Source organism: Eleutherodactylus coqui, chromosome 9, assembly GCF_035609145.1.
Source record: "Eleutherodactylus coqui strain aEleCoq1 chromosome 9, aEleCoq1.hap1, whole genome shotgun sequence".
In the NCBI taxonomy this organism is placed as follows: domain Eukaryota; kingdom Metazoa; phylum Chordata; class Amphibia; order Anura; family Eleutherodactylidae; genus Eleutherodactylus; species Eleutherodactylus coqui.
The window spans coordinates 99,165,036-99,189,800 of NC_089845.1; the positions used below are offsets into that span (position 1 = coordinate 99,165,036).

The 24,765-nt window shown below is 43.6% G+C and overlaps 1 protein-coding gene across 4 annotated transcripts in view; it reads right to left on the reverse strand.

The window, feature by feature from the left end:
* RIMS2 (regulating synaptic membrane exocytosis 2) overlaps positions 1 to 24,765 on the reverse strand; it is a 690,919-nt gene that overhangs the window by 48,458 nt on the left and 617,696 nt on the right. For all 4 annotated transcript variants that reach the window (XM_066578097.1, XM_066578099.1, XM_066578100.1 and 1 more), the window contains one exon: positions 21,590 to 21,831. In XM_066578097.1, coding sequence (XP_066434194.1) covers positions 21,590 to 21,831 — 242 coding nt within the window. The remainder of the gene's footprint in view (positions 1 to 21,589; positions 21,832 to 24,765) is intronic.

The window sequence follows — 24,765 nt, forward strand, 5'->3', positions numbered from 1 at the left end:
AGGAACTATTAGGGGTTGATCCAGGGAATAGTCTGATTGCTATTAGGGAGTCGGGAAGGAATTTTTCCCCCCAGAGGGCTAATTGGCTCCTGCCTCTTGGGATTTTTTGCCTTCCTCTGGATCAACACAGGAGGATAAACAGGCTGGACTAGATGGACATTGTCTTCATTCGGCCTTACATACTATGTTACTACGCAATGATATGTGCCTGATATCCCACGATAGCACTCCCTTCACAACGGATCTACTCATCTGCAGGAGCCCATAATCTGGTATTGCATATTTCTGCAGCGGAGGATCGCTGAGAGTCTGCCATTGTTTTCAATGGGAAATCTCGCATCGCAATTGCGTACACCCCGCACACTGGCCCCATTGAAAACAATGGATGAGGCGTTCCGGGGGAACACCCAAAGAAAGGAAAGGCAGTGATTTTGCCTGCACCACGATGCGTGAAAAGAAAATCGCTCTTGTGTAAGTCCCAGTTCAAAGAAATGGGGTTTATATTAGTGCAAAGTTTGTGCGTCTCGCAACCCACAAATCTCTTGCTATTTCTCGGCCTTGTGGAAGTGGTGCAGCAGTTTCAGACAGCTACATGCGTAACTACACTCGCCGCTACGGAGCATAGTTGCACATTAACGACTTTTTCCTTCTTCGGCTGTTTAAATTCTGCACCATAGTGCAAGAGTTTGAAAAAAAATTCAGGAAGCTGGGTCCTGCTCTGTCTTTGCCGCACATAGTATTAACGATGTCCTATCTTTTCTCGCCCGTACAATTAGGGGTCGAAAATTCCGATTGTGAAAACAAACCAGTAAATTCAACGGTACAAAAAAATGTTCATCCTTTAAAGCCTTTAGGTACGTATTGCAGAAATATTCCGTTCATGTAAAGGATCCCTGGTCAATCCGCTGCTGCTTACATCTCTCATCGTGAAAAGGCTTTTCCCCTTCGGCATGACATGTCGGCAATCACCATCAGAGGGGAAAGTTTTCAGTTCTTTTTTGACCTTCCATGTTATTTTTAAGGCGCCGGGTCACGTTACATTCTGGACACCAGTCAGTTTTTTAGGCAAAGGGCCGACGTTACGCATTCCCAGGAGATCCCTCCTTCCCGTTAACTCTAAATTAGTAAAGGGACGTGACAACTACTGCGAGCTCAACAGATCTGTTCCAAAGTAGTATAAATGAACATTCTGTGGAATGAGTGAACCAATTTCTTACAATCTGCAAAGTCTACAGAGTTGCTCATTATGACAATCAGGAAGTATCAAAAATAACTCGACGGATTTCTGGAACTCCTTAATGATCCTAAGAATTAAGGGCTGTGTCCACTTCAAAGGCTTTTCAGCATAGTGGTGCTTCTGTCCGCTGGCAGGGAGCTGTAAGGCAGTCCTATTAATTAAACCAGCAGTGCAAGACACCCAAAGAGATGGCAGATATACAGATGCGTTCAACCTTACCGCTTTACAATAAAAGCTAACAAAACCCTCTGTAGACAACCCACAACACAACCACTGGGTGGCCACATATAGACAAATACACCTTTGTCAAAAAACGCCAGCCTCTAGATGAATTGTTGTTTTGCTGCAAGACTTGTCCTGCAGGTCCATCTCAGGCAGATATGTAAATTATGAGATTTGTGGTGATTAGATGAACAGTCTTGTCATCCAAGACTCTAAAAGTGGTTCCCCCCTTGTCCTATAAAAGGCTCTCAGAGGCTCCTTGTGTGTAGTGATCTCTTCTTCCACTTGTGTGGAGCTTGTTGACCACTAGACGCCTCTATGACGCAGAGAAGAGAATTCACCCCGTTACCAGAGTCCTAAAGGGCGCATTATTGGGATGTGAGAAGCTGGAGAGTTGTACCGATGAATTGCCGCCACCTGGGCCATTCTGACCAGACTGTTAGGAGGTGTTGGGACCAGTGGATGTGTGAGGGCACACAAGGTGACTGGGCTCAGGATGCCCCCTACAGACCACCAGTAGAGAGAAATATGTGATCGTCCAAGAAGCATGACCAGCTCCAACTGTTTTGTTGTCCACCATCAAGAGACAGGTGGCGCCATTGTTACACCCCTGGGTCTGTTGAACCATTTCTAGGCACTTAACTGAAGGACATTTGGTCTCACGGCTCCCATTACATGTACTGCATTTGACACCCACCATCTGCTTCATTTGCAGTGGTGTTGAGAACAATGAAACTGGACGACCCGGAGTAAAACCAGGTTGTCTTCAGTGACAAATCCAGGTTTAGTTTGGGTGCTGACGATGGCCGTGTTTGTGTCTGGAGACCTCAGGTTGAGCATCTCAATCCTCCCCTTTGCTGTGGAGTGGCACACTGCCCCCTGCTGGTGTGATGGTCTGTGGGGCCATCGCATAGGACAGTTGGTCACCCCTAGTAGTTGTACAAAGGACAATGACAGCTCAGCGATATGTTCAGGACATCCTGCAGCCACATATGTTCCTCTCATGGCTGCTTCCAAGAGGCTTCCAGCAGTATAATGCTCGGTCACACACACAAGGGGGTCACAGGAATGTCCCCATAACATTGTCACACTTCTGTGGCTGCCTGGTCGTCAGATTGATCACCAACAGCGCATATATAGGACCATCTGGGACGCCAACTTCACAGTCTATTAGTTTGCTCCACATTTTCTGTAACTCAACCTCTAGATTGCTTCATCACAGCCAATCACAGCCATTCAATGGATGGGTGTGATTGGTTCATGAAGCGCTGCCTCTGATTGGCTGAGCCGTGGTGTTTGAGAACCAATCACAGCCAGCGCTTTCTGGAGGCGGGGAATTTGAACCCCTGACCAGGAAGCGCTGAGAGAATACTACAAGCAAGTTCTGGGGACCTGCAGAGAAGATGCGGGGAGAGAACAGCGGCTGTTAGGTGATGTATCGGTTTATTTTTTTGTTTTTCTATGCAGCTGGGGCTTATTTTAGGGCTTTTACAGTAGAGTTTCCTACTGTAAAAGTTGCATCGCACCGCACAAAACACGCGTTTTCGTGTGATGCAATGCAACAGAAAGGAAGACTCCATAGGGAAGCACGGGCTACAAAACATCGTAAATCACAGTAATATTTAGCAACCTGCGTTTTTTTCTCTTGCAGTGTCACAGGCTACAAAACATCGCTAATGTGAAGAAACCCATAGAAAAGCATGGGGTTCACATACATGCGATTTTTAGCACTGTCACATCATGAGAAAATCGGGCAATCTTGTCGCCCGTGTGAACCCAGCCTTAGAGTATAAAATCTCTCAACAGAGTATCGCAAAATCATGTTTTTTTTTTTTTTTTAGAGCTGTTTAACTCGCACCTCTCATCTCGGACTAAGTCAAGCAAAGAGGAAAAGTAAGGAAAGACATATCTGGACCTGGGTATTTTGTCCAAAATATCAGTTAATACCTCCTATTTTACTATTACTCTTGGAGATGTGTAGCCTTGTGATGCTGGGTAAGCCCGGGGTTGCGGGGTTTTGTATGATACACTTAGAAGGTGCAGGACAGCATGCCTGATCTAATAGTACGGGTGTCACTAAAGGCTCCTTCACATGAGCATATGTGCAAAAGCGCTTGTGTAAGCGCAACCCATTTACACCATGAACAATGCACTTTTGCGCATGTTTTTGTGTGTATTACTTGTAGTAGTTTTTGTGCTTACAGGGCCAGTTCACATGGGCGCGGGACAGACCCGCACCATGCTTTTAAAGCTATTTAGCCTAATAAGTTGCAGATGTGTTCTTTTTCTCAGGGAATTGCGCAGCATATTGCGCATTGTCCCACAGCTTCCATAACACTTGAGTTACACCCTGCAATCTCATCATGATTGGGCTGTTCAGGGCATTTACATCTCTATCGGGATATTTAAATGCTGCTGTCAGAATTGACAGTTAAATTAGTTTATTTAGAGTTATTTTATATACTTTTGGCCCCCCCTTGCTTGAAACTATATACATTTTAAATATATACTCACCTCAGTGCTGGATCACCGTTTTGGTGGTCTGGCGCTGCGGCAGTCGCATGGGCTTCTAATGTAGAAGCCCCACCACCACTGACAGGTCTACAGGACGTCATCAATGACATTGCTGTCAAGCTTTGTATTGGCTACATGTGCGTAAACAATAATCTGCGTGACTGCTGCAGCACTTGTAAGCAGAAGGCCGGAGAGGGATGGCAGTGGGAGGTGAATATTTAGTTTATTTTTTAAAATATATACTCCATGTCCCAGTGCCACCAATAAATCGGAAATCCCCTTTAACCGAAGCAATCAAGAGTTTTTGCTGATCGCAGCCGGACGTCAGCTGTCGCCTGCTCTACACGATCCCTGGCCACATCCCACTACATGTACGGCAGATGAAGGGATTGATAAAGAATACAAGTAGTTACTAAAACAAGCTGATATGTTTCTGAAAAAGATCATTATGATCCACTCAGACTGACCCAGTAAGCTGTTTTCTGGCAATGTTTTTGAGATTTTCTCATATTTTTACAAACCAAGTAACAATTAATGGGAGATTGCAGCTGATTTTATAACTCAGTATAGTGAAACACTCATGTTGGTGTGTAACATCCATAGGCCAGGATGACCGTGCCTATTACGGGCACATCTATGTTTTGTCCGCCTCTATACCTGAGAACTCCTGACTCACGGTATACCACGGGCAAGGAGCTATTTTAGACAGAAGTACTTGCTGCCAATAAGATTTACGGACAAACTGGAGTACGTGTGTGTGTAAACAAACCACTGGAATTAGATGTAATGCGTACAGTAGTCACGTCTTCATTTCCTCCCACCGGAGAGCAATGCCAAGTGAGTGGGCAGCAGCTGAGATCCAAAACCACAATCAGAAGCTGTAAAAGCGCGAGCTGAGTCACGGCGACGATTACAGCATAAATAATAAAACCTGAAAAGTTCTAAAAAAAGGTTTCCCAATGTTGTGATATGCTAAGACGCATGCAGCGTCCACGTTTTGCGAGCCCCATACACTCTATGGCTCCATCCAGGGAAGCATCAGCCTATTAATATAGATGCTGGAGGCTGCAGGTGTATTTTTAACTAGTACAAAGTGTAAAAAAAATCCTTCTCGACTGCAACGAAAACTTGTTGTAGCCAATTTCTTCATTTTGACAGTAATGGGGAAAAAGGAAGAATGATCCGATAGGAAAACTTGCTCCTGCCTCGGGGTGTTGAAGTGTTGAGAATCTTATCTACCATTCTGACAGGAGGAGGGATAGTAGGATAATATTAGTCACTTAGAATTAACACAGGAAGAGCGAGTAGGGATTAAATTATGCAGAAGAGAAATCCAAAATAGCATGATCAGTAGATTTGGCCTGCCAAGGCATAATATGATGTTCTGTATGGACCTAGAGGAACCCAAATGATGTCTTACAGTAATACATAGCTTGCTTGCATAATTAATGCAAGAAAAGTTTAATTTAGAACTGAATAGAAGAGCTCAAGTCCTCCTGGTGAATATCAATGGGTACATTTTGGACAAAGCTGGATTAGGGTTGGTGGAGGCCATCTTGGACCCAGACCCCATCTAAGCTCCTGTAGCAGCCCTTAGTCTTCAAGAAAGAGAATAACACACATTAATAGCCTCCTCTCCACTTCTCCAGGGCAAGAATAGAGCAGTGCCGGCCTTATGTTAGATGGCACCCTAAGCAGAAATTTTTTGGTGCCCCCATGTCATAAAAAATTATATATATTGTACTATTAGGCAGTCTGCCTTTATTCTGCTTGTGTGGAAAGCATACACACATCAGAACAGCTCAGTGAATGAATACTGTACAAGAACCACTCTCATAACATATACTGTAGCAGAACCAAGCCAATAAGAAATACAGCACCAGAACCAAGCTCAGTACATAAATAAAACACCAGAACCTAGCTCAAAACACAAGTACGGAAACAGAAGCAAGCTCATAACATAAATCACAAACTTCAGCAGTCACGTGCTGTTCGTGGTAGGATAACTGCCTGTGATTGGCTCGATGGACAAGTGCACAATGAATGGCACGTGATAGCTGAAGCTTTTTTTGTAATGAAAGCGGCGATACTGATCCAGGGGAGCCACAATTTGAATAGAAATAATTAGGGGCATATTTAAAGATGGTCGGTAGCAGTTGCACTCAGCCCTTGGTATCTGAGGGAGCCCCTCTGCTAAATAAGCCGACACCAGTATTATAAATGGACATGCTAGGTGAGGGGCCCCCAGAACCTTGCATTGGGGCCCAGGAACTTTAAGCTATGCATCTAGAAGTAATTTCTGACTCTATGCCTTGTTTTGGCAACAAAAATCCTGCATTGAAAAACTGTGCAATCTGGGACTAAATTCGCACTTGGCTCCAATCCAATCCAGGAGGCAACAACATGGGACTCCTACAATGATCATCTGAATGGCTCTTATCACTTAGTCTCCACTGTAACATGAAACACACTTCAGGATTATTACAAGTGTTTACTTCTCATCTTGGTCTGCTTGGCAAAGACATTCCCTTGTATGGTGAAGTGATTACTATTGAGGACATCTACCTACTTGATGAAAAGATATAATATGCAGCAGCTGTTATAAGCAGAGGCACAGTTTAGTATGTGAAGTCTTTCAGGGCCCTGGTACGAAAGTGGCAGAGTTTGCTACTACCGTGTTTCCCCGAAAATAGGTCTTACCCCGATAGTAATACCTATCGGGTTTTCGGGGGAGGCTTGAAATGTAAGGCCTCCCCCGAAAATAGGACTTAGCTCAGGTGCCCCCAAAATAAAAAAAAAACAATACTCACCTGGTTCGTGGCGTCCTGATGGTCTCCGGTGGCACTGTGGATGACATCACTGAAGTGCTGTGATTGGCTCATCGAGCAGCGGCTGTGATTGGCAGATGGCGCTGTCATTAGCCAATCACAGCACTCGCTTTAGTGGAGGCGGAGTATTCAAAGCCCTGTCGCCAGAAAAAAGCTGAGCAGACAGACGGGGAGGACACTTGCTGCAGCGCCGCCGGAGACCATCCGGACACCGCGGACCATGAGGTGAGTATAAGCCTCCCCGAAAATAAGACACTATGCCCTTTTTGGGGCAAAAAGTAATATAAGACAGTGTCTTATTTTCGGGGAAACATGGTATTATCCACGATTTACCAGAAATCGTTGGGCTGAACTTGCAAGTCTGGGTGCAGCCCGGCAATTAAACTGAAAGCATTATCAGTGCTTGTGTAAAAGGCCTTATGAAGATACATTCATATTTCTTAGCACAACTGACTAGCTACACTGGGATCCCAGATTCTAAGGCTGGCTTTTCATGGGACAACTATCATCTCACTGTCGTGGCTTGTCGGTCACAACAGCATCATGGCATGGTGGCCTCGACGCAGGCCAAGACCTGTTGCCTTGTTATGCAGGACAAGGGTTAATGCACCATGTGCAGAGACTGCTGGATTCTGTCTCTCTTTGCTGCATGGATGCATGGTGGATTAATCATGCCTGGGAGAAAGTTGGAGGTGTAGTCCTGTAATTGTCTGCCAGTTCTTAGGTGCGGAGTAGTCTTATATTCTCACTCCTTCCTTTGCTCAGTGCTGCTTATTCAGCTCCATAGAGGAGTAGTGGAGAGTGCAGCTCCTCTGTGCTGGGTGTACTGCTACTTCCAGATAAGTTGCTTCAGTTTACTTTTCAGTTGTATTTTCTGTTTTCATTTCTGTATTGCATTGCTGTTCGGTTCATCGCTCCAGGGGCCTCTATAAGGACAATCAGAGCTCAGGAAGAAGACTGTGGAGCCGCCTCTATCGAGGCGATTACTCCGCTTGTAGGTAGGGACCCTTTACCCCCCCCCCCGGTAGGTTATGGCCAGGCTTCTTTCTCCCTGGAGTGGTGTTACTGTTCAGCATAGCATGATGCACACTGTTCTACAGTGTATAGTAGTATTCAACTGCAGTGGTTGTGAACGTCACCCTGCGTCTGTGCTGAGTGTGGTGCTTGTGTGCCGCACAATCGTGACACTGACTAGTTGCTCAGTAGAGGGAATGTAAGTGATAGTTATTCCGTGTAATCACAGCCACCAACCGAGTGACGAGTGAGAATTTGTTCACTAGTCACTTCGTTTCAGCTCACATAAATATAGTTGGTAGTTGATTAATTATCATCTGGTATAAAAAGGTAATAGTTGCCCTTCAATGACTTGCCAATAACTTTGCAGAAAGGTGTGCGCCGAACGATCATTGGCAGCACACATGCACGTCGCTACGCCATTCATTTTCCTGGGGCTGATGGAAATAGCTGCGTATAAGTGCTCAACTATCTCCTGCAGTCTTAATGAAGAGGAATGGAGCGGCACCACAAATGTTCGACTGTCAATCCATTCAATTTCTTCACTACAGGGGGTGCAGTTACCCTACAGTAGTGAGGAGGAGAGGGAGACATAGGAACTATTCTTGGGATCAGTAGGGATCTCAGTGGTGACACCTCCACGATCAGACTTTTATCACGAATCCTGTGGATGGTTGATAAAAGTTGATTTTGGTATAACAACTTTAAGATTTTAGCAGGAGTGCTGAATTTTGCATACAATAGTTTTGGATTCCTCCTGACAAAGTCCATCTTGGTGAGTAGGGATGGTATCCCACATCTGAGAGATCATGGAGGGGCCCAATGGTCAGATTCTCATCATCTATACTGTTGATAGAAAGAAAGAATCAGCTCAACAGTTCCATGTACTCTAGTACAACGTCTATGATTAAAGGGGTCTTCTGGGATCGTAGGTGGAGGGTTGCCACTGAGACCCCCTGCTGATCCCAAGAATGGGGGTCCTGTGTCCCCCTCTCCTCATCACTATGGGCCCACAGTGAGAAGGAAATTGAATTGAGCGACGGTTGAGCATTCGTGGTGCAACTCCATTCATCTTCAATTGGACTGCAGAAGATAGCTGAGCACTCATACTCTGGGTGCAACTCAATACACCCCCACTAATCGGCTAAAGGAAGGGGCAGCAGCAAGTACAGTGTCGTTGCTCACCAGGAATTGCACCATATATTCGATCATGGCTTGCCTGGTCTTGCATATCACAATGAAGAGAGATGGTAGATGGTACACAGATGGGAAATAACAAGGTATCTCAGATTGCAAAATTTGGCTGACTGTGCTCAGGGGACCCGGATCTGTCACATCCAATGCAGTGTGACTGATTAGGAATATGTGATGTGTAATTTTGTTGCACCAGAATTATATAATGGTTTTATAGCCTTCACTGCAGCGGACAACCAAAAACAGAATCCACTTTAGGTCTTCTGATGGCCGAGTACTTTAATTCTACTCGTACATGCAATTTAATTCCATCCACATTAATGTATTTCATGTGCAGAAATCCAAACACTATGACAGGTCCACATAGAAGGCTCTCCTGCCGCCACCTACACAAAGTATGTTAAGAAAACACAATTTGCAAGGACATCATCGGCATCTAAACGTTGAGCGAGAAGATTCTTAGAACATTCTGCAGTTCTGAGCCAATGTATTACTCCAGTATGGCCATATTTTTGTAGTGATAATGACCATATGGCTGCGCATATTTCATGCTTGCTTTGTGAATGGATCAGGCCTACATTACAGAATGGCTGGATAGCCAAATGGAAAGGAATATTAAAATGGTTCAAAAATCTTGTAGAATCTGCATATTGTCACATAAAACTTAGGAATAGTGCGTGCACTTAAGATGTTAGTATATCATTTTGCTTTAGAAGGGAACATATGTCCCCGGCCATAGAGCACGGACCCACATCTCCGTTATTCCGATACCCTTCTCGACCCATTATCTCCGTCTTCTGGTACCCGTCTTGACCCACATCTCCTTTCTTTGTGTTGTTTAGTCATTTAAGTGATGCAAGAACTTTACTTGCAGTAATTAATTCTAAACGTCTGTTATATTAATGGAGCAGAAAAAATGTATTCTGTGGCATTACGTCAGAGCTTGATGTTCAGCCACGAAGCCAAGGAACGAAGCAGATATATTTACTAGTGCTTTAGAATGGACAGTTCCCAATATATTTAGTGTTAGTCTCACTGGTCATTACTTAATGCGTGGCTAATGGCGATTAAGTACAGAGTATGCTCAATCTCTTTCTGCATTTGTATGTACACCATGCGAATGACTCCTGCACTATCATATGTTTAAAGGGAACCTGTCATGTCCTATAAGCACCATAAACTAACTTACGGTATGGTGCTTATGGGACAGGGAGTGAGGATGTGCATATAACACTTACCCAGCTCCCCTTTTCTGTGTAGTCACCAGGGGAAGTTAGTGCTCGGTCAGTCAGTCTGACTCTTTTCTTCAGGCAGCGCCTGCACACATATTGTAAACACAGGGCTGGGCATAGTATGGGCGTGACATGACCGGCAGGCAGGAGTTAATCTTGGTTTGGGAAGTTGGTTTGATCAGGAAGGGGTTGGGGGGGGGGGCAGTTCTAGACTAGGATGTCAAAGCGGGTATTAACGTTGGTGGATGTTGGGAGTTGTTGATGGGGGCTTATAAGGGGGCAGGAAAGGGAGACATTTTGTTTCTAGCAGAGAAACATAGTCCCAACAATCATTGTTTTGGGTTTCAGGGAGGAGGGACACGAGTAATTTCTTTATACTGTATTTATGCAGTTTGCCTCAATGTTTAGGGTAAGCGGGGTGAAGTTGTCTTTGTAATGGCTGGCAGGTCCTGGACAACGATGGATTTGCAATATTATTGGCATAATAGCCATTTTGAGTTGATTTAAGTTCGTTAGCTTCTCTAAGGGGCGGACCCTGGGAAGCTAGTTCATAGTTGTTAATTATTTGTTGGGATTACTCGGTTTTGCGCCACTGTAGCTTAAGAGGTTTGTTGCTTGTGGGTACCTTGATTCTTAACAAGCTGCAGTTTAAAATGTGTTGAGCCCAATTAGAGGCTGTGGGTTGTCACTGACTCACCAACTGTGATTACAAATAATGTTTTCTATCATTGGTGTTGTCCACATTCCCTATTCTTCTCCATCTTGCCCAGACCTCCATGAAGATTTCTTAAAGCTATGACTCATCTCTCTATACTCTCTCCATCCTGCCGCTACTCTCAATACTCCTCTCAGTGCCTCCCATAGTAAAAGTGCCATCTTTAGTGCTTCTCAAAATAACTGTGCTCGCACACAATAATAATTCTTTTGTACTGACCACCATAATGCATAATGCCTTTTTTGTGCCCCCACACTGTAATAACGCACATTAGGCCATAAGTCACATCATTTCTTGCTAAACCACATCCATTTTCTGTTAATCCACTCTTCCTTGTTGAGAGAGGCACAGTAAATTATTCTTTTTGATGCATTTGCTTTATAAATAGGTGTAAAGCTTAATGCAACAATGGGGGGAATTTACTGGAAGTGCTTTTTTTTGTTACCATAATTTGTGCTTTATTTGTAAAACGTCATTTACTATTTTTGGCAGGGTTACGCTGTCCTCAGAACTGAATTTTGATTCAGTGACATGTATTTTGCCGATTTCTACATCTTTTCTCTAGTGGAGTAGATTGGTACAAAACTTTGTAACTTTTGCACAAAGTTGTACTTAGTAAATGTGTCATGTGCAGACACCCTAATCAAGTCCCTCCAGCTTCAGAAGACAAAACTCCAAATGAATCAACAAGGTGCAAAAGAGAAAGAGAATGGTGCAAAATTAATGATAAGATACCGCCACCATACGCCATTTTATATCAAGATCAACGCACAATCATACAGTAAGGCTAATTTCACATATGCTCTATGCTTTCCTCTCTGCTCTCTCAGAAAAACAGAAAGGTAGATCTGTCCTATAATGGAGCCAAACGGCGTTAAATGAACCCCATTGATTTTTGGACAGCCTCCAATAGAGATTTAAGCAGAGAGTACATCTGCCCCATATTTTATCCAGGGTCCTCCATATAGATAATTATATGGTCCTGCTCCTACCTTGAAGATAAGGAAGTGCTGGACTGTATATGAATGATAGAGAAATGTTATAATCGCTTGTTGTGTCTGCCCCTCAGATCCATTGGACCTTATAGCTCAACTTAGACTCCATAGCAGACACACTCACATAACAGCGGCAAAGTGTAGTTCAAGAACGCTATCCAAAGAATCATGGGATTGTGGTGGTTATACAGATTGATGATCATTACAGGGAAGGTAGCCCAGGAATTGCAGTCTGTGTACACAGAAGTTGACAGATCATTAAGGGATGTATCTACTGTATACTTGCTGCCAGTTAACCATTAGAGCTATAAGGGCATGATGTAGTTCTGTACCACACAGTCCGCTATGCTCCATCTTGATAATTGTCAATTTAAGATGTAATGTCCCAAGTGTACGAGGATGAGGCCAAGTACAAACTGTGACCACTAAAGTAAATTAAATATTTATGGCCTACAGAATATGAAGAAAAATTACACAAATCGAATACATCTATGAAGATTAAAGGATCTTATTACCGTAATGAGAAGAAATGGAGCGTCTGCTTATAGTACATAGAAGTATATCATGAGACTTCTACTCCAAGAAACACGCTACATTCCCTCCTCATAAGCAGAAATCATCATCCTCTAAAGTCTCATATCAAAGACTGACCCTTCAACACATCTATTGGATGCTGAAATATGGGGGCTAAGTGCACTTGCACCAACTGAATACGAGTATCTTCCATGTGCCAAATCAGGGGTCAAAAATATCGTATGCTAAATCCAAAAAGTACATGCTGCCTCTAAGTTAGTCCTTTTGGCTAAACAATGCAGGACTCTCTTAAGTTGCCCATATGCATTAGATGAACATTGGCTGAACATACAGATTTCAACAGTACTGGCCAACCATCTAATGCGTATGAGTGTGTCTCAAGTCCTTCCCGATGGCAGATGTTGCGGGGAGAAGGTTTGGGCAACTTAACCAATTGTTTGTTCTCACTGGCGATAAGAGGTGTCTGACAGCGGCTTATTTTTTTCTCTCCATTAAGAACCCATCATGTGTATGGGAGTAATAGTTGTTAGCCAAACAAGCATTCGGCCAACAGATAAGGTCTGTGGCTACATTTAGGCTTGCACAGAGCATTAAGTGCTTCTGATGAGGTTATGCTCATACATCATTCTTTACTGCATTCTTTGCACACCAGGAAGCATTTAGTGGGTGCAGATGTACTGTTTCAGTCCTCTTCTCTGTTAAAAGCGTTTTCCAAGACAAAACTATTGCTGACCTATCCTCAGGATTCAGATCCCTGACAATCAGCTGACTAAAGAGGCCATGGCACTTGGGTGAGCACAGCGGCCTCTCCTCAGACCTGTGACGTCACGTTTATCAGTCACATGTCCTGAGAGCAGCTTAGTCCCATTCAAGTGAATGGGATTGAGCTACAATACCAGGCGCAGCCGCTATACAATTTATGGTACTGTGACTGGAATGGACAGAAGTGATAACAACAAGTACCTGAGAGCCACTGTAACTTTAATCAGGGATCTCAAGTGGCGGACCTGCACTGATTTAGACCTCCTGCACATGGGTGGATTTGCATTGCAAAATCCGGCGCGGGATTCTGCAGCAAATCCAGCCCATAGCATGCAATGACGAGCCGTGATTTCCTGCCCAGGAGCGGAAATCAATTGCGATTTTCCGCTGGCGGGGGAGAAATCGCAGCATGGAAGATGTAGTTATCTTATGTAAAGCGTTTCAAGTGTGATCTGCGTGAGATTTGTCGCCGCGGATCATGCTATGAACTTTTGCCCGTGGACAGCCAGCCTAAAGATTGCCAAACACTGCCAACTACGAGCTCAGATATATATATATATATATATATATATATATATATATATATATATTATGCCAACTAATGACTAGTTAGTGTATAAACAGTAGATGAGCAGAGAGAAGTTAACTCAAGGCAGCCTATGGATTAACCAGTTAACAGATAGCATGCAGGCAGTGTGTTTCCTGGGAGGCATTCCTGTCTGGAGATTGACGTCACTGTCCGTGCTAAGGTTTAGTGACCAGTACTAATAATGGATTGTAACAAGTTATGCAGATGTAAAAGTAAGGTGTCTTCTAGCCTTGTTTTCAATGCATTTGTCTAAAACCTATAAATATTTCTGCGTTTTTATAAATAGAGTCAGGCAGGATTACACAAAGTGCTGTAATTTGGGACACAAGAACATTGCGCTAACATCTTGTTATACACAGTACATTCCTATATGATGCCATGGCTTTTTGGAACCATTGGGATATATTTATTAAGACCCAAGTTTCATACGTCATTCCAAGCAAAGTTTGTGCTGGCATAAGTGTGACAAATGTTTTAAGAAGTGCAAGTTTCTTAAGACATATGTAGCAAATCTTGGCACCTCCACTGATTGTCGTTCTGTATACACACAGATTACACATAGAAACAGCTTGAACCAGTGACATTGGCTCCTGAAAATGGGACACAATTCTTCCTCTGCAAATGTAACGCGAGCGCAGCTCATGAAATAGTAAAGTTTTGCTTGTGCCTTTTATAATCAGCTACTTAAACTAAGACCACTCATTTTCATTATGCAACAAACCCCAAAATCCCAGCTCTGTTAATGGGCGTGGGACTGAGGGCTGCTGCTAAAGTAACTGTTTTACTTCTCAATGTTTCATGGCTTTTATTAGCACGGACTAAAATAAATCTGAAGTTGTTGCTCTGCTTATCCCAGCAAATAAGAGGTGTGAGGAGCTTCCATATTTCAAGTGTAAAACATGCCTTTGCATTGGGGTCTGATGGTATCAAGAATAGAGAAATTAGGCTGAAATAACCCTGGTGCACCATAGAAAATCAGTTATGTGGCCAGGACCAGGGGCGTAGCTAAAGACTCATGGGCATTAGTACAAACGTTTAGCTTGGTCACCCGATTTCACCCCCAGCAAGCATGCACCTCCTGTTCAGGCCAGCAGCCACGGCTCATGCGTGACTTTAAGCTGCATTATTGGGTCTCTTATGTGACCCATCAATGCAGCACTAGCAGTCAGAGGCATCACTAGACTACTGGTACCCCTGTTAGTGCCCCATAAAGTAATGGTGCCCCCACGCAGTAATAATTTCCCCATTGTGCTAACCACAAAATAATAGCGCCTTTTTATGCCTTACACTTCTAATGCCATTCTTGGTGACCCTGCACTGTCATAATCTCCCTTTGTGGCCATAAGGTGGTACTGCCCCTTTAGTGCGCCACAGTTAAATTGTCCCCCACAATGTAATAGTGCCCCCTCTATACTCCCTTCAAGGTAACAGTACTCAGGTGCCTTTGTTGTGCCCCCCACAAAGTAACAATGACCCTTTTATGTGTCCAATAAAGTAACAGTGCTTCCATTGTGCCTTCCACAAGGTGACAGTGTGCTCTTTCATTCCTCAAAGTAATAATGTGCTCTTGTGCCTCACAAAAGATAATAATACAGAGGTGCCCAGCTAGGTGATAGTGCCCTTTTTGTGCCCCACATATGCCACCCTAACTGCTTCTCTTATGCCCACATGAATAGTGTCCACCTTATGCCCTCCACAAAGCAATAAAATGCCCTTTGTTTCCACCCCGCACACACACAAAGTAGGGGCTTGTTCACGCTAGTGTTATTGATTTCCGACAGGTCACTGAATAAAAAAATCACTCACTTTTCGGAGTTGCTGAGTTTTTAGCAAAACTAAAAACTAAGTGACTGTTGGCCTGGGTGAACAGGAGCCGCTCATTGTTTGAGTAATCCTGCTTACTTACTATGAGCGGAAGCGAGCGACTGGAACGATCCTCGGCTGCTCCACCTCCATTCACTAGAATGACTAGGACAGTTGTATAAAGGTACCTTTCGTCGCATCTCAAAATATTCTTAAAATATTATGTAAATGTTATTTAATGCATTAATGAGACATTTCATAATATGTCGGAAAAAGTGTTTTAATAAATGGCCGCGGCTTCGACCACTACTGGCGTTTGTGGATATTTTCTGAGGGTTACAGATAGAACAGGAAGGTCAGTAAAGTGTTAACAGGGAGATGGGAACCAGGCGGTGAGTGTAGGATGCTGACGGAGTCTTACATCCCTCCGGTCATTCACTTGTTTGTGTTGTCTTTCTCTATGACTGATGTTATTTAGCAATGGTTGAGGTTGGAGAAGGTGAAGGCACATTATGCTGTTGCTTAATTACATGACAGTGTCTGACACGGTCCCTCCTGTATTCCTGCGAACAATCACTGCCTTGTAGATCTAATTATTATTACAGCTATTAAAGCAAAAGCCTTTCCTGCTCTGTAAAGAGAATTAAATCCTGAGGAGTTACAGAAGCGCATAGACATAACATTTAATGGAGCTTTCAACACAAACATATCATTTTACAAGGTAACACCCCCCCATAGTGAAGGAGCCAGAAGGCTTGACTATGACAAGTGCAACCGTCACCCTGCATAGTACAATCCTTAAAGGGATTGTACCAGAATCACATACTATGTCCTATCCACAGGATAAGGGGTAACTTGCTGATTGATGGAAATCTCCAAAGAATAGATGATAAAAGTGTGATCGTTGGGGGTCTCACTACTGAGACCCCACCAATCCTGAGAACGGGGATCCCACATTCCCCTCTGCCTGTCACTGTGGGGTTGCTTCACCCCCACAGTGATGTTAGAATGAATGGGGTGCAGGTCGAGCATGCACAGCTGACACTTCATTCATTTCAAAGGGGCTGACGGAAATATCTGAGCATTACAGTCCCATTGAAATTGAATGGAGAGTCAGTCCGCTTTTGTAACCAGCACTCCATTCAGTCTCCTCCTTGCTGTGGGGAGTTCAGTAACCCCGCAGTGAGAAGGAAGAGAGACACAGGACCCGTTTTCATCCGATCTTTGCGGTGAAACCCTTCACAATCAGCAAGTTTGCCCCTAAACTTTGCAGTACTCACACATTAAAAGCGGTTGTACTGCAACCGACATTTATCACCTTTCCATAGGATAGGTACTAGAAGTCTGGACTGAGACCCACACCGATTCTGAGAATGAGGGTTCCATGTCCCGCTCTTCTCGTCACTGTGGTCTTGATTCATCCACCCACAGTTACGTGGAAATTCTGTGGTGTAGCTTCATTCATTTCAATGGGGCTGATGGAAACAATCGAGTGCAAGTACTCAGCTGTCTCCGACAGTCCCAATAAAGATGAGCAGAATAGCGCTGTGCGTGCTTGACTGCCGCTTCATTCCATCTCCTGGCGGTGCAGTAAGGAGGAGAGGCGAACAGGTAACCTACATTCTTGGGATTGATGGGGGTCTCAGCAATTGAGATCCTCAACTATCAGACTTTTATTACCTATCGTATTGATAGGAGATAAAAGTTGATTGTGGCACAATCCCTTTAAATGTTTCCAGCCACTCCAGCACAGCTGTCCGCAGTCCTAGTCACTTCTGTCCTGGAAGATCCTGCAGTGATCATGCATGTAATCCCTCCAGCTGATCACTGAGCAAAGCGGTCCTGTGCTATTCAGTGACTGGATGCAATGGTTGCGTGAATGATGAACAGCATGTGATCACCACAGGAGCTTGCACGATTGGAGCAGCGGGGACCAGAGCAGCTGGACCGGACTGGACGAACATTTAAGGACAAGTGCCAAATAGTTTAAGGTCTTAATTCATTTCCTGCCCTTAGCAAATTTTTGAAAAGTCCAGAAAAAAACCCTTTAAAGCGGTTGTATAGTTGTATCCTTAGGATAGGCCATCAACAGTAGACCAGTGGGGTCTACTGTCAGAGAGTCCTACTGATCAACCATTTGCCAGGCCATTGCGCTAGTGCACTGAGCTAATTTCTGTAGAAATCAGACAACTCCATTCCCAATGCAGTGGCCGGCTTAGTATTACAGGCAAAAAAAACATTCTCTTCAGTGGGAACTTGGTTTGCAATACCGAGCTTGGCCTATGCAGAGGGAGTGGAACGCTCTGCTTCCTGCAGAAAGCAACAAAGTGCATGAGCACAATGGCCTGGCAAACAGCTGATCAGCTGGGATCCCAAGCAGTAGTCCCTTGCTCATCTACTAATAATAGGCCATCAATAGTTTACAACTGGACAACCCTTATAACTATTCAGAAGAGGAGATGTCTTTTTTATTATAATCTATGCCTCTCCAACAGAATATAATGGAGAGAAGAACACCTCCACAGCAGGTAATCCCCAGCCTCCACTCTTATGGGCCACTGCCAGGCACCTTTTGGTGCAAAATGAGATCAGCAGACCGCTGTTCTCCCTATTGGTGGGATGACTCCTCATCTATCGTGCATAAATGTATTTGTATGGAATAGTCCTCTACTTATAACCTGTAATTACTTAGCACTATAAGATATGCAGAATGCAATCAAATAGAATTGATTTGTATCAATATGAAGCCACCTGAAAGGGCTTTGTCTGGTTTACAAAATAGATGGTAGTCCCCAATTAGAACCTAAGAATTCACAGAGTGCAGAAAGTCTAAGTAGTAATTAATAGCCCTTCAAAGATTAGACTGGTTAAAAGATCAATTCACTATTGATACTCTTTATTAGAACCTACTAAAAACATACACACTAGGGCTAGACAGCTGGGGTGGGGTATCCAAACATAAGGAAAACTGCAACGATCCAGCGACAAGACAGAGAAAAAACAAAAAAAACTCAGACACAGATAAAGGGGAGAGCAACAACTCTCAGCTCGGATAGAGAGGTGAGAACCCTGATAGACTCAAGGTGTCTACTATAGAGACACCGAGAATATAGTACTGTCCACTCAATGGTTCGGATAATTTTGATTACTAACGCCGCCAACTTGTCGCAGCTCCTCTAGCTCATAGTGTCGATTGCTAATTCTGCCAACTAATTGTGTTGCTCCTCTAGCTCTACTTATTTCACCGCCAGTATGGTGGATCTTCAGGAGATACGGGAGCCTAGATGAGACTGAAAGACTGAATTAAATATCAATCGAATATGTATTGCAAATTGAGAGGAAAAGTCGTGTGTAAGAAAATACAGAACTGGTGACGAAAAAATGACGTCACCCTCCTATATAGTATCCGTCCCGTAGCGTGCCAAATTGCGCCGGCAAGCTCTGATTGGCTGAGACAGTCAATGAAGGGCTGTGATTGGGCATCAAGCCAGCGCCGACAACCAATCACAGCACTCTATTGCTCGAGGCGGGGTTCTCAAACCTGGCCTATGGCAATAGACTTGGGAGTGTTGGAGAAGCCCGGATGAGCGGCAGAGACCAGCGGCCGCGACCTGGACTGCAGCGGCTAGGTGAGTATTGCTTTTTTTTTCTTTTCAGCATCCTTGGCTGCGTTTTTAGCCGAGCTGAAAACGCAGCCAAAACGCTGGCATAAACTATGCCAGCGCTGCTGAAACAGGGCGGAATCTGCAGTAAACGCAGCATTGAGCATTGCGGTTTCCCTTACGTTTGGATACCCCACCCCAGCTGTCTAGCCCTAGTGTGTATGTTTTTAGTAGGTTCTAATAAAGTGTATCAATAATGATCTTTTAACAAATCTAATCTGTGAAGGCCAATTAGAACCTACATCTATTAGCCACAAAGAGCTTCCATTGTTCTAGAGGACCCAACACATCTGTGCATTGCATCTTGTATGGTATTCAATGGTAATTGTGTAAAGCTTAATTTCCCTTGTGGTGGCGCTGCAGGGAAATTAAACACTTGTTCCTCCACATATTACAGCTGATCTCTGGGACATCCTGGGATGATCTTATTGTTAGAGATTGCTCAAAAAATCTCTTTTGAGAGCAGTAGACCCACTTCTGTTAAACAAATAGTGTTTAATCAATATAAGCCACTTTGTCTTGTATGTAAACACGATACAGATCATTTATGCATTCATTACATATATACATTAATCACAATGATCCTTTGTACAGGTCAAGTGCACCTAAGTGTATCCCGCAGCAGAATACAGAGCATTTCTCCAGGATTAAACTATTGATGACCCATCTTCAGGATAAGTCATGAATAGTTGACTAGCGGGGGTTTGCGGCTTGGGATTCCTGCCGATCAGCTCATTGAAGAGGATGCGGCACTCAGGTGAGCACTGCAGCTTCTTCTTTGGCCTATGACGTCACAGTCATCAGCCATATGTCCTGAGAGGAGCTCAGTCCCATTCAAGTGAATCGGACTGAGCTGCAATACCAGGCTTAAACACTATACAATATACAACACTGTGCCTGGTATAGATTAAAGTGACAGCAGCACTCACATGAGCACCCCTATCACTTTAGTGAACTGATTGGTGGCGAACCTAACCTGCGGACCTCTGCTGATCAACTACTGATGACCTATCCTGAAGAGAGGTCATCAATAGTTTAGTACTAGGAAAACCCATTAAGAAAGGCAAGGCTATATAATAACTTTAAAGGAGGTTCAATATAGTAAATATGGCTTAAAGCGGTTGCCCCACTGAATTCAATGTGAACCGTGCCTGCAATACCAACCCGGGCTGCTGCAAAGTGCACAGAGCTGTCTGCTTTAGTCCATACACTGTGACAGTGGCCTGGTGAAGATCTGATTAGCAGGCCTCAAGCAGTGGACCCCTGTTGATCAACTATTGATGACTTATCTTGAGGATAGGTAATTAAGACTTCAATGCTGGACAACCGCTTAAACTAACAGGACAAGTCAAATGTCAAATCTTGCTATTCATACTATATTGAATTAGTTCTTGGGAACTGATCGCAGGGGCCATAATGGTGGATAAAGGGGATTGTTTGCTTCAATAACCTTATCCGTAAAGACGGGATAGGTACAGTAGATCTTTCTTCCATATTTAGAGCATGATGTATGGACAAGAGCATGTAAACAATCCAATTCCCATCCCAGACTGGTCACAGTCAGCAGATGATGCCCTATTACAAGAACAGTATATGCGCCCATTGTGCTCCGATAGCTCATCATATAGCACCCCTTGTGTCTGTCCAATAATCCACTGGTAATTATGAGCCATAAAGTTCATTCGTTTAGCCCCCGACATGCAATATAATAGGCAGTAATAAGTTTATTTTATAGGGGGTTTTAGACATTTTATCTATTGATGACCTATCCTAAGGACAAGTCATCAATAGGTGATCAGTGGGGGTTTGCTGCTTTGGATCCCCGCCAATCAACTAATTCGTGGCACTAATGTCAATGTGGTTAATGCCGAAAGCAGATAGCGCTGTCAATACTGCAGCAGCTCGGTTTAGTACTGCAGGCACAGCTCCCATTGATTTCAGTGTGAGCTGTGCCTGCAAAACCAACATGGCCGCTACCCTACGGACAGCATGATCTGCTTCCTGCGCTGTCCATACCGACAGTGGTGCCGGAAATCAGCTGATCGGTGTGGACTGAGCTGAGGATAGGTCATCAATAGAAGAAATGCCAAATGTCCCAGAGAACTCGCATCTGTCCCACCCTGAAGCCCCCTGAGACCAGTGCTCAAGAACCTAATGTTAGCACTGGATGTGGTCCACTATTGAACCCTGAGTATCTGAGACATTGAGAATCACTTTATGGCACAATACTGCAAAAACATTTGTAAAACAATTTCTTTACAAAAATGTAACTTAAAAGCATGTCCTACCTGTTTGGCTGAGCTGTGAGGTACTTCGACTTTTTCGTGAGAGGCCAACAATAGCCACCATTTTGGCGCCGATGCTGGATCTTCTCTTCTTATTGCCTGAACCCACTGTGCCCACTGCGGTGTCGGACTGGCTGCCATCATTCTTCTCCAATGTATACATATCCCCTCCGATGCTGGTACTTTTAGTCATGTTCTTCCCCGAGGCGCCCATCTGTCTGCTTTGCATTTTGGATGTAAAAACACTGTCAGCCAATTGGCAGATAATGTTTGCACACAAAACAGGGGGGTGAAAAGACAGAAAAGCAAAGCTTTTAGTTGATAAAATACAAGAAGCTTAGAGAAAACAGACTTCAATAAGGTGGAGACTTAAAGATGTATTTCTATCTGAAAATAAGAAAACAATGAAGAAAGTCACATGGGACAGACAGGACTTCGGAAAACTAATCAGTTAGAGTATTGACACCTTCTTCTTCCTTGTCAGTCATCATGGTAGTCGTATGTAAACTTGTGTTTAGTCTTGTAGCCTCCACTCAGGTATAGAGCAAGACAACCACCAAGTAGGACATTGACTTCTATGACATTGAGTATTTCTTGGCAGGAAAATAGATTGGCCTGCTATGGAACTAAAGCATTTGCTGTATGCCAAATACACTATCCTACCAAAAGTAATTGGACACCTGAGCAAGAATCGTAAGTAGTATTTATTAACGTATGTTAATACATACCGTAGTAGGGTCTCCTATGGCCCTAATGACATCAGATACTCTTCGTGGCGTACTTTCTACTAACATCTAATACACTTCAGCTGGTATTTCCCTCCAGTCATCCTGTAAACATCTGGTGAGTTCTCTCAACGAAAATTGACACTCCTCATATTTCCTGACCTGACGTTCCAGTTCATCCCAGAGATGTTCAGTAGGTTCAGGCTGGAACTCTGTATAGGCCAGTCCAATCATGGAACATGCATGTGCTCAAACCAACGTAAAACAACGTTGGCTTTGTGACATGGCGCATTGACTTGTTGGAAGTATGGCTGACCATTCTCGGAGTATTGTCACATTGTGGGCAGCAAATTATTGTCTAGAATGTCATGGTACACCCCCGTGTTCATGGTTCACTAAAACTGAGACCATGCCACATAAAACATCTGCAGACCATGATGGAACCTCCTCAGTACTTAACTGTTGGCACAATACACTCAGGTAAATGCCGTTTCCCAGGCTTCTTCACACCCAGGTACAGCCATCTGTTTTGAACTCTCACTCCACAGTTTTTCCAGTATTCAACTGTCCAATGACGACACTCCTTGGACATTGAAGACAAGCTGATGAGAAAACTCACCAGATGTTTGCAGGATGAATGGAGGAAAATACCAGCTGAAGTGTATTAGATATTAGTAGAAAGTATGCCACAGAGAGTATCTGATGTAATTAGGGCCAAAGGAGCCCCACTAAGTATTAACAACATATGGAATTAAATACTACTTTTGATTCTTGCTCAGGTGTCCAATTACTTTTGGTAAGATAGTGTATTTGCCTTTCATAGAGTTCAAAGATCTCCATGTACAATGATGTTTGTCAGCCACTGCCAAGAAATGCGAAGGAGTAGAGGGTACAAGCCTTACCACATACTAAACACAAGAATTCAAGTAACTTTCTATTAGAGAAAACATACTTTAGTCAAGAAGAGCAAATTTTGCATATTTCAAGTCACATTACTAGGAGTCAAAGGAACTGCTGCACAACCATCGTGGTTGTATTCCATTTCCAATTCCGTACCTGCAATGAGTATAATGGTTGCTGAGGTTTATCTACACTCTTCAATCAGACTTGGGACCATCCTAGGCCTGACAGGTTAGAGCCCCCACAATGTACTACACTCCAGTAACAAGAAATCTACAGAATTAGGAATTTAGACGCCTATGGCCTATATGGCACAATGTAATTCTATACAGTACAATACCCAGCTAGATCAGAAGACCTTATATAAGTTTGGAATCAAAGTAGTGCTTCCTATTCTCCAAGGATTTGGAAATGTGAAACCATCTTTATTTATCAGCCGCTACAATAAATGGCTTGTTCTGCCTCAGAAAGTATCTCGGGCAGAAAACCGAGACCTTGTTTAACAAGGTGGCCCTGCTGTACCGATGTATACTTTCAAATGGGAAAATCAATACAAAAAGTAGTGATTGCGGTCTACTACACAAGAGCAGACACGCTGGTGGAGGCCCTTGTCAGTTTCCAGTAGCCCATCTGCAATATGAGATCAACATCATGTCACCTAATAGGAAGCATCTCTCAGATCCTACAACTGTAAGCATTCAAATAAATCAGTTTAAGGGCTCCTTCAGACGAGCGGATTGCAAAATACATTCACTCCTGTGAAACCTTTCTGCACAGTGAACGAGAGTATTTTACGCACAATAATGTGCTATTTGCGCAGACATCGCCAGCAGATTACCACAGGATACATCATTATGCTATATGGATTGAGGTTGAGACGTTTTGTAAGCTGGGATACTGTATGGCGCCTGTGTTGCCTTTCCACTGTTTTGCCATTCTGGCTAAGAGCACCGTGCAAATGTCTCTGCATAGGGATCAGTCAACTATCTATTAACGACCATCTCAATACTATTGATGGGCCTCAAAATAGAATGTAAGGGACATGCAAGAGTGAGGTACTGCTAGTTGTCTTACCGGACATATGCAAGTTTAAAGGGGTTGTCCATGATTTAAAAAACATGGCTGCTTTCTTCCAAAAACCACACCTCGCCTGTCCATAGGTTCTGTATAGTATTGCTTCTCAGCCTCATTGACTTCAATTCAACTGAGCTGCAACACCAGGACAAGAGTGGCACTGTTTTCAGAAAAAAGCTGCCATTTTTAAAACTTCTTTTAGTACCACCGGATATTAACGAACAATGATAGTAGTATAAAAACTCCTAATGTGTTCAAATAACTGATATGGTATTACTGGGGGTCATACAGTTTACAGCAGACTCCCCCAATACAAATGACATATTTGGCCACCCAGAGTACTGCGGTCAACCCCCTATTAATACCACATGAATGGCCAATCCTTGGAATAGACACTCAATGGTAAATCATAGACAACCCTTTTAAAAACTCCACAGTAATCTAGTCAGAATACCAAAGATGCAGTTAATGACAATAAAT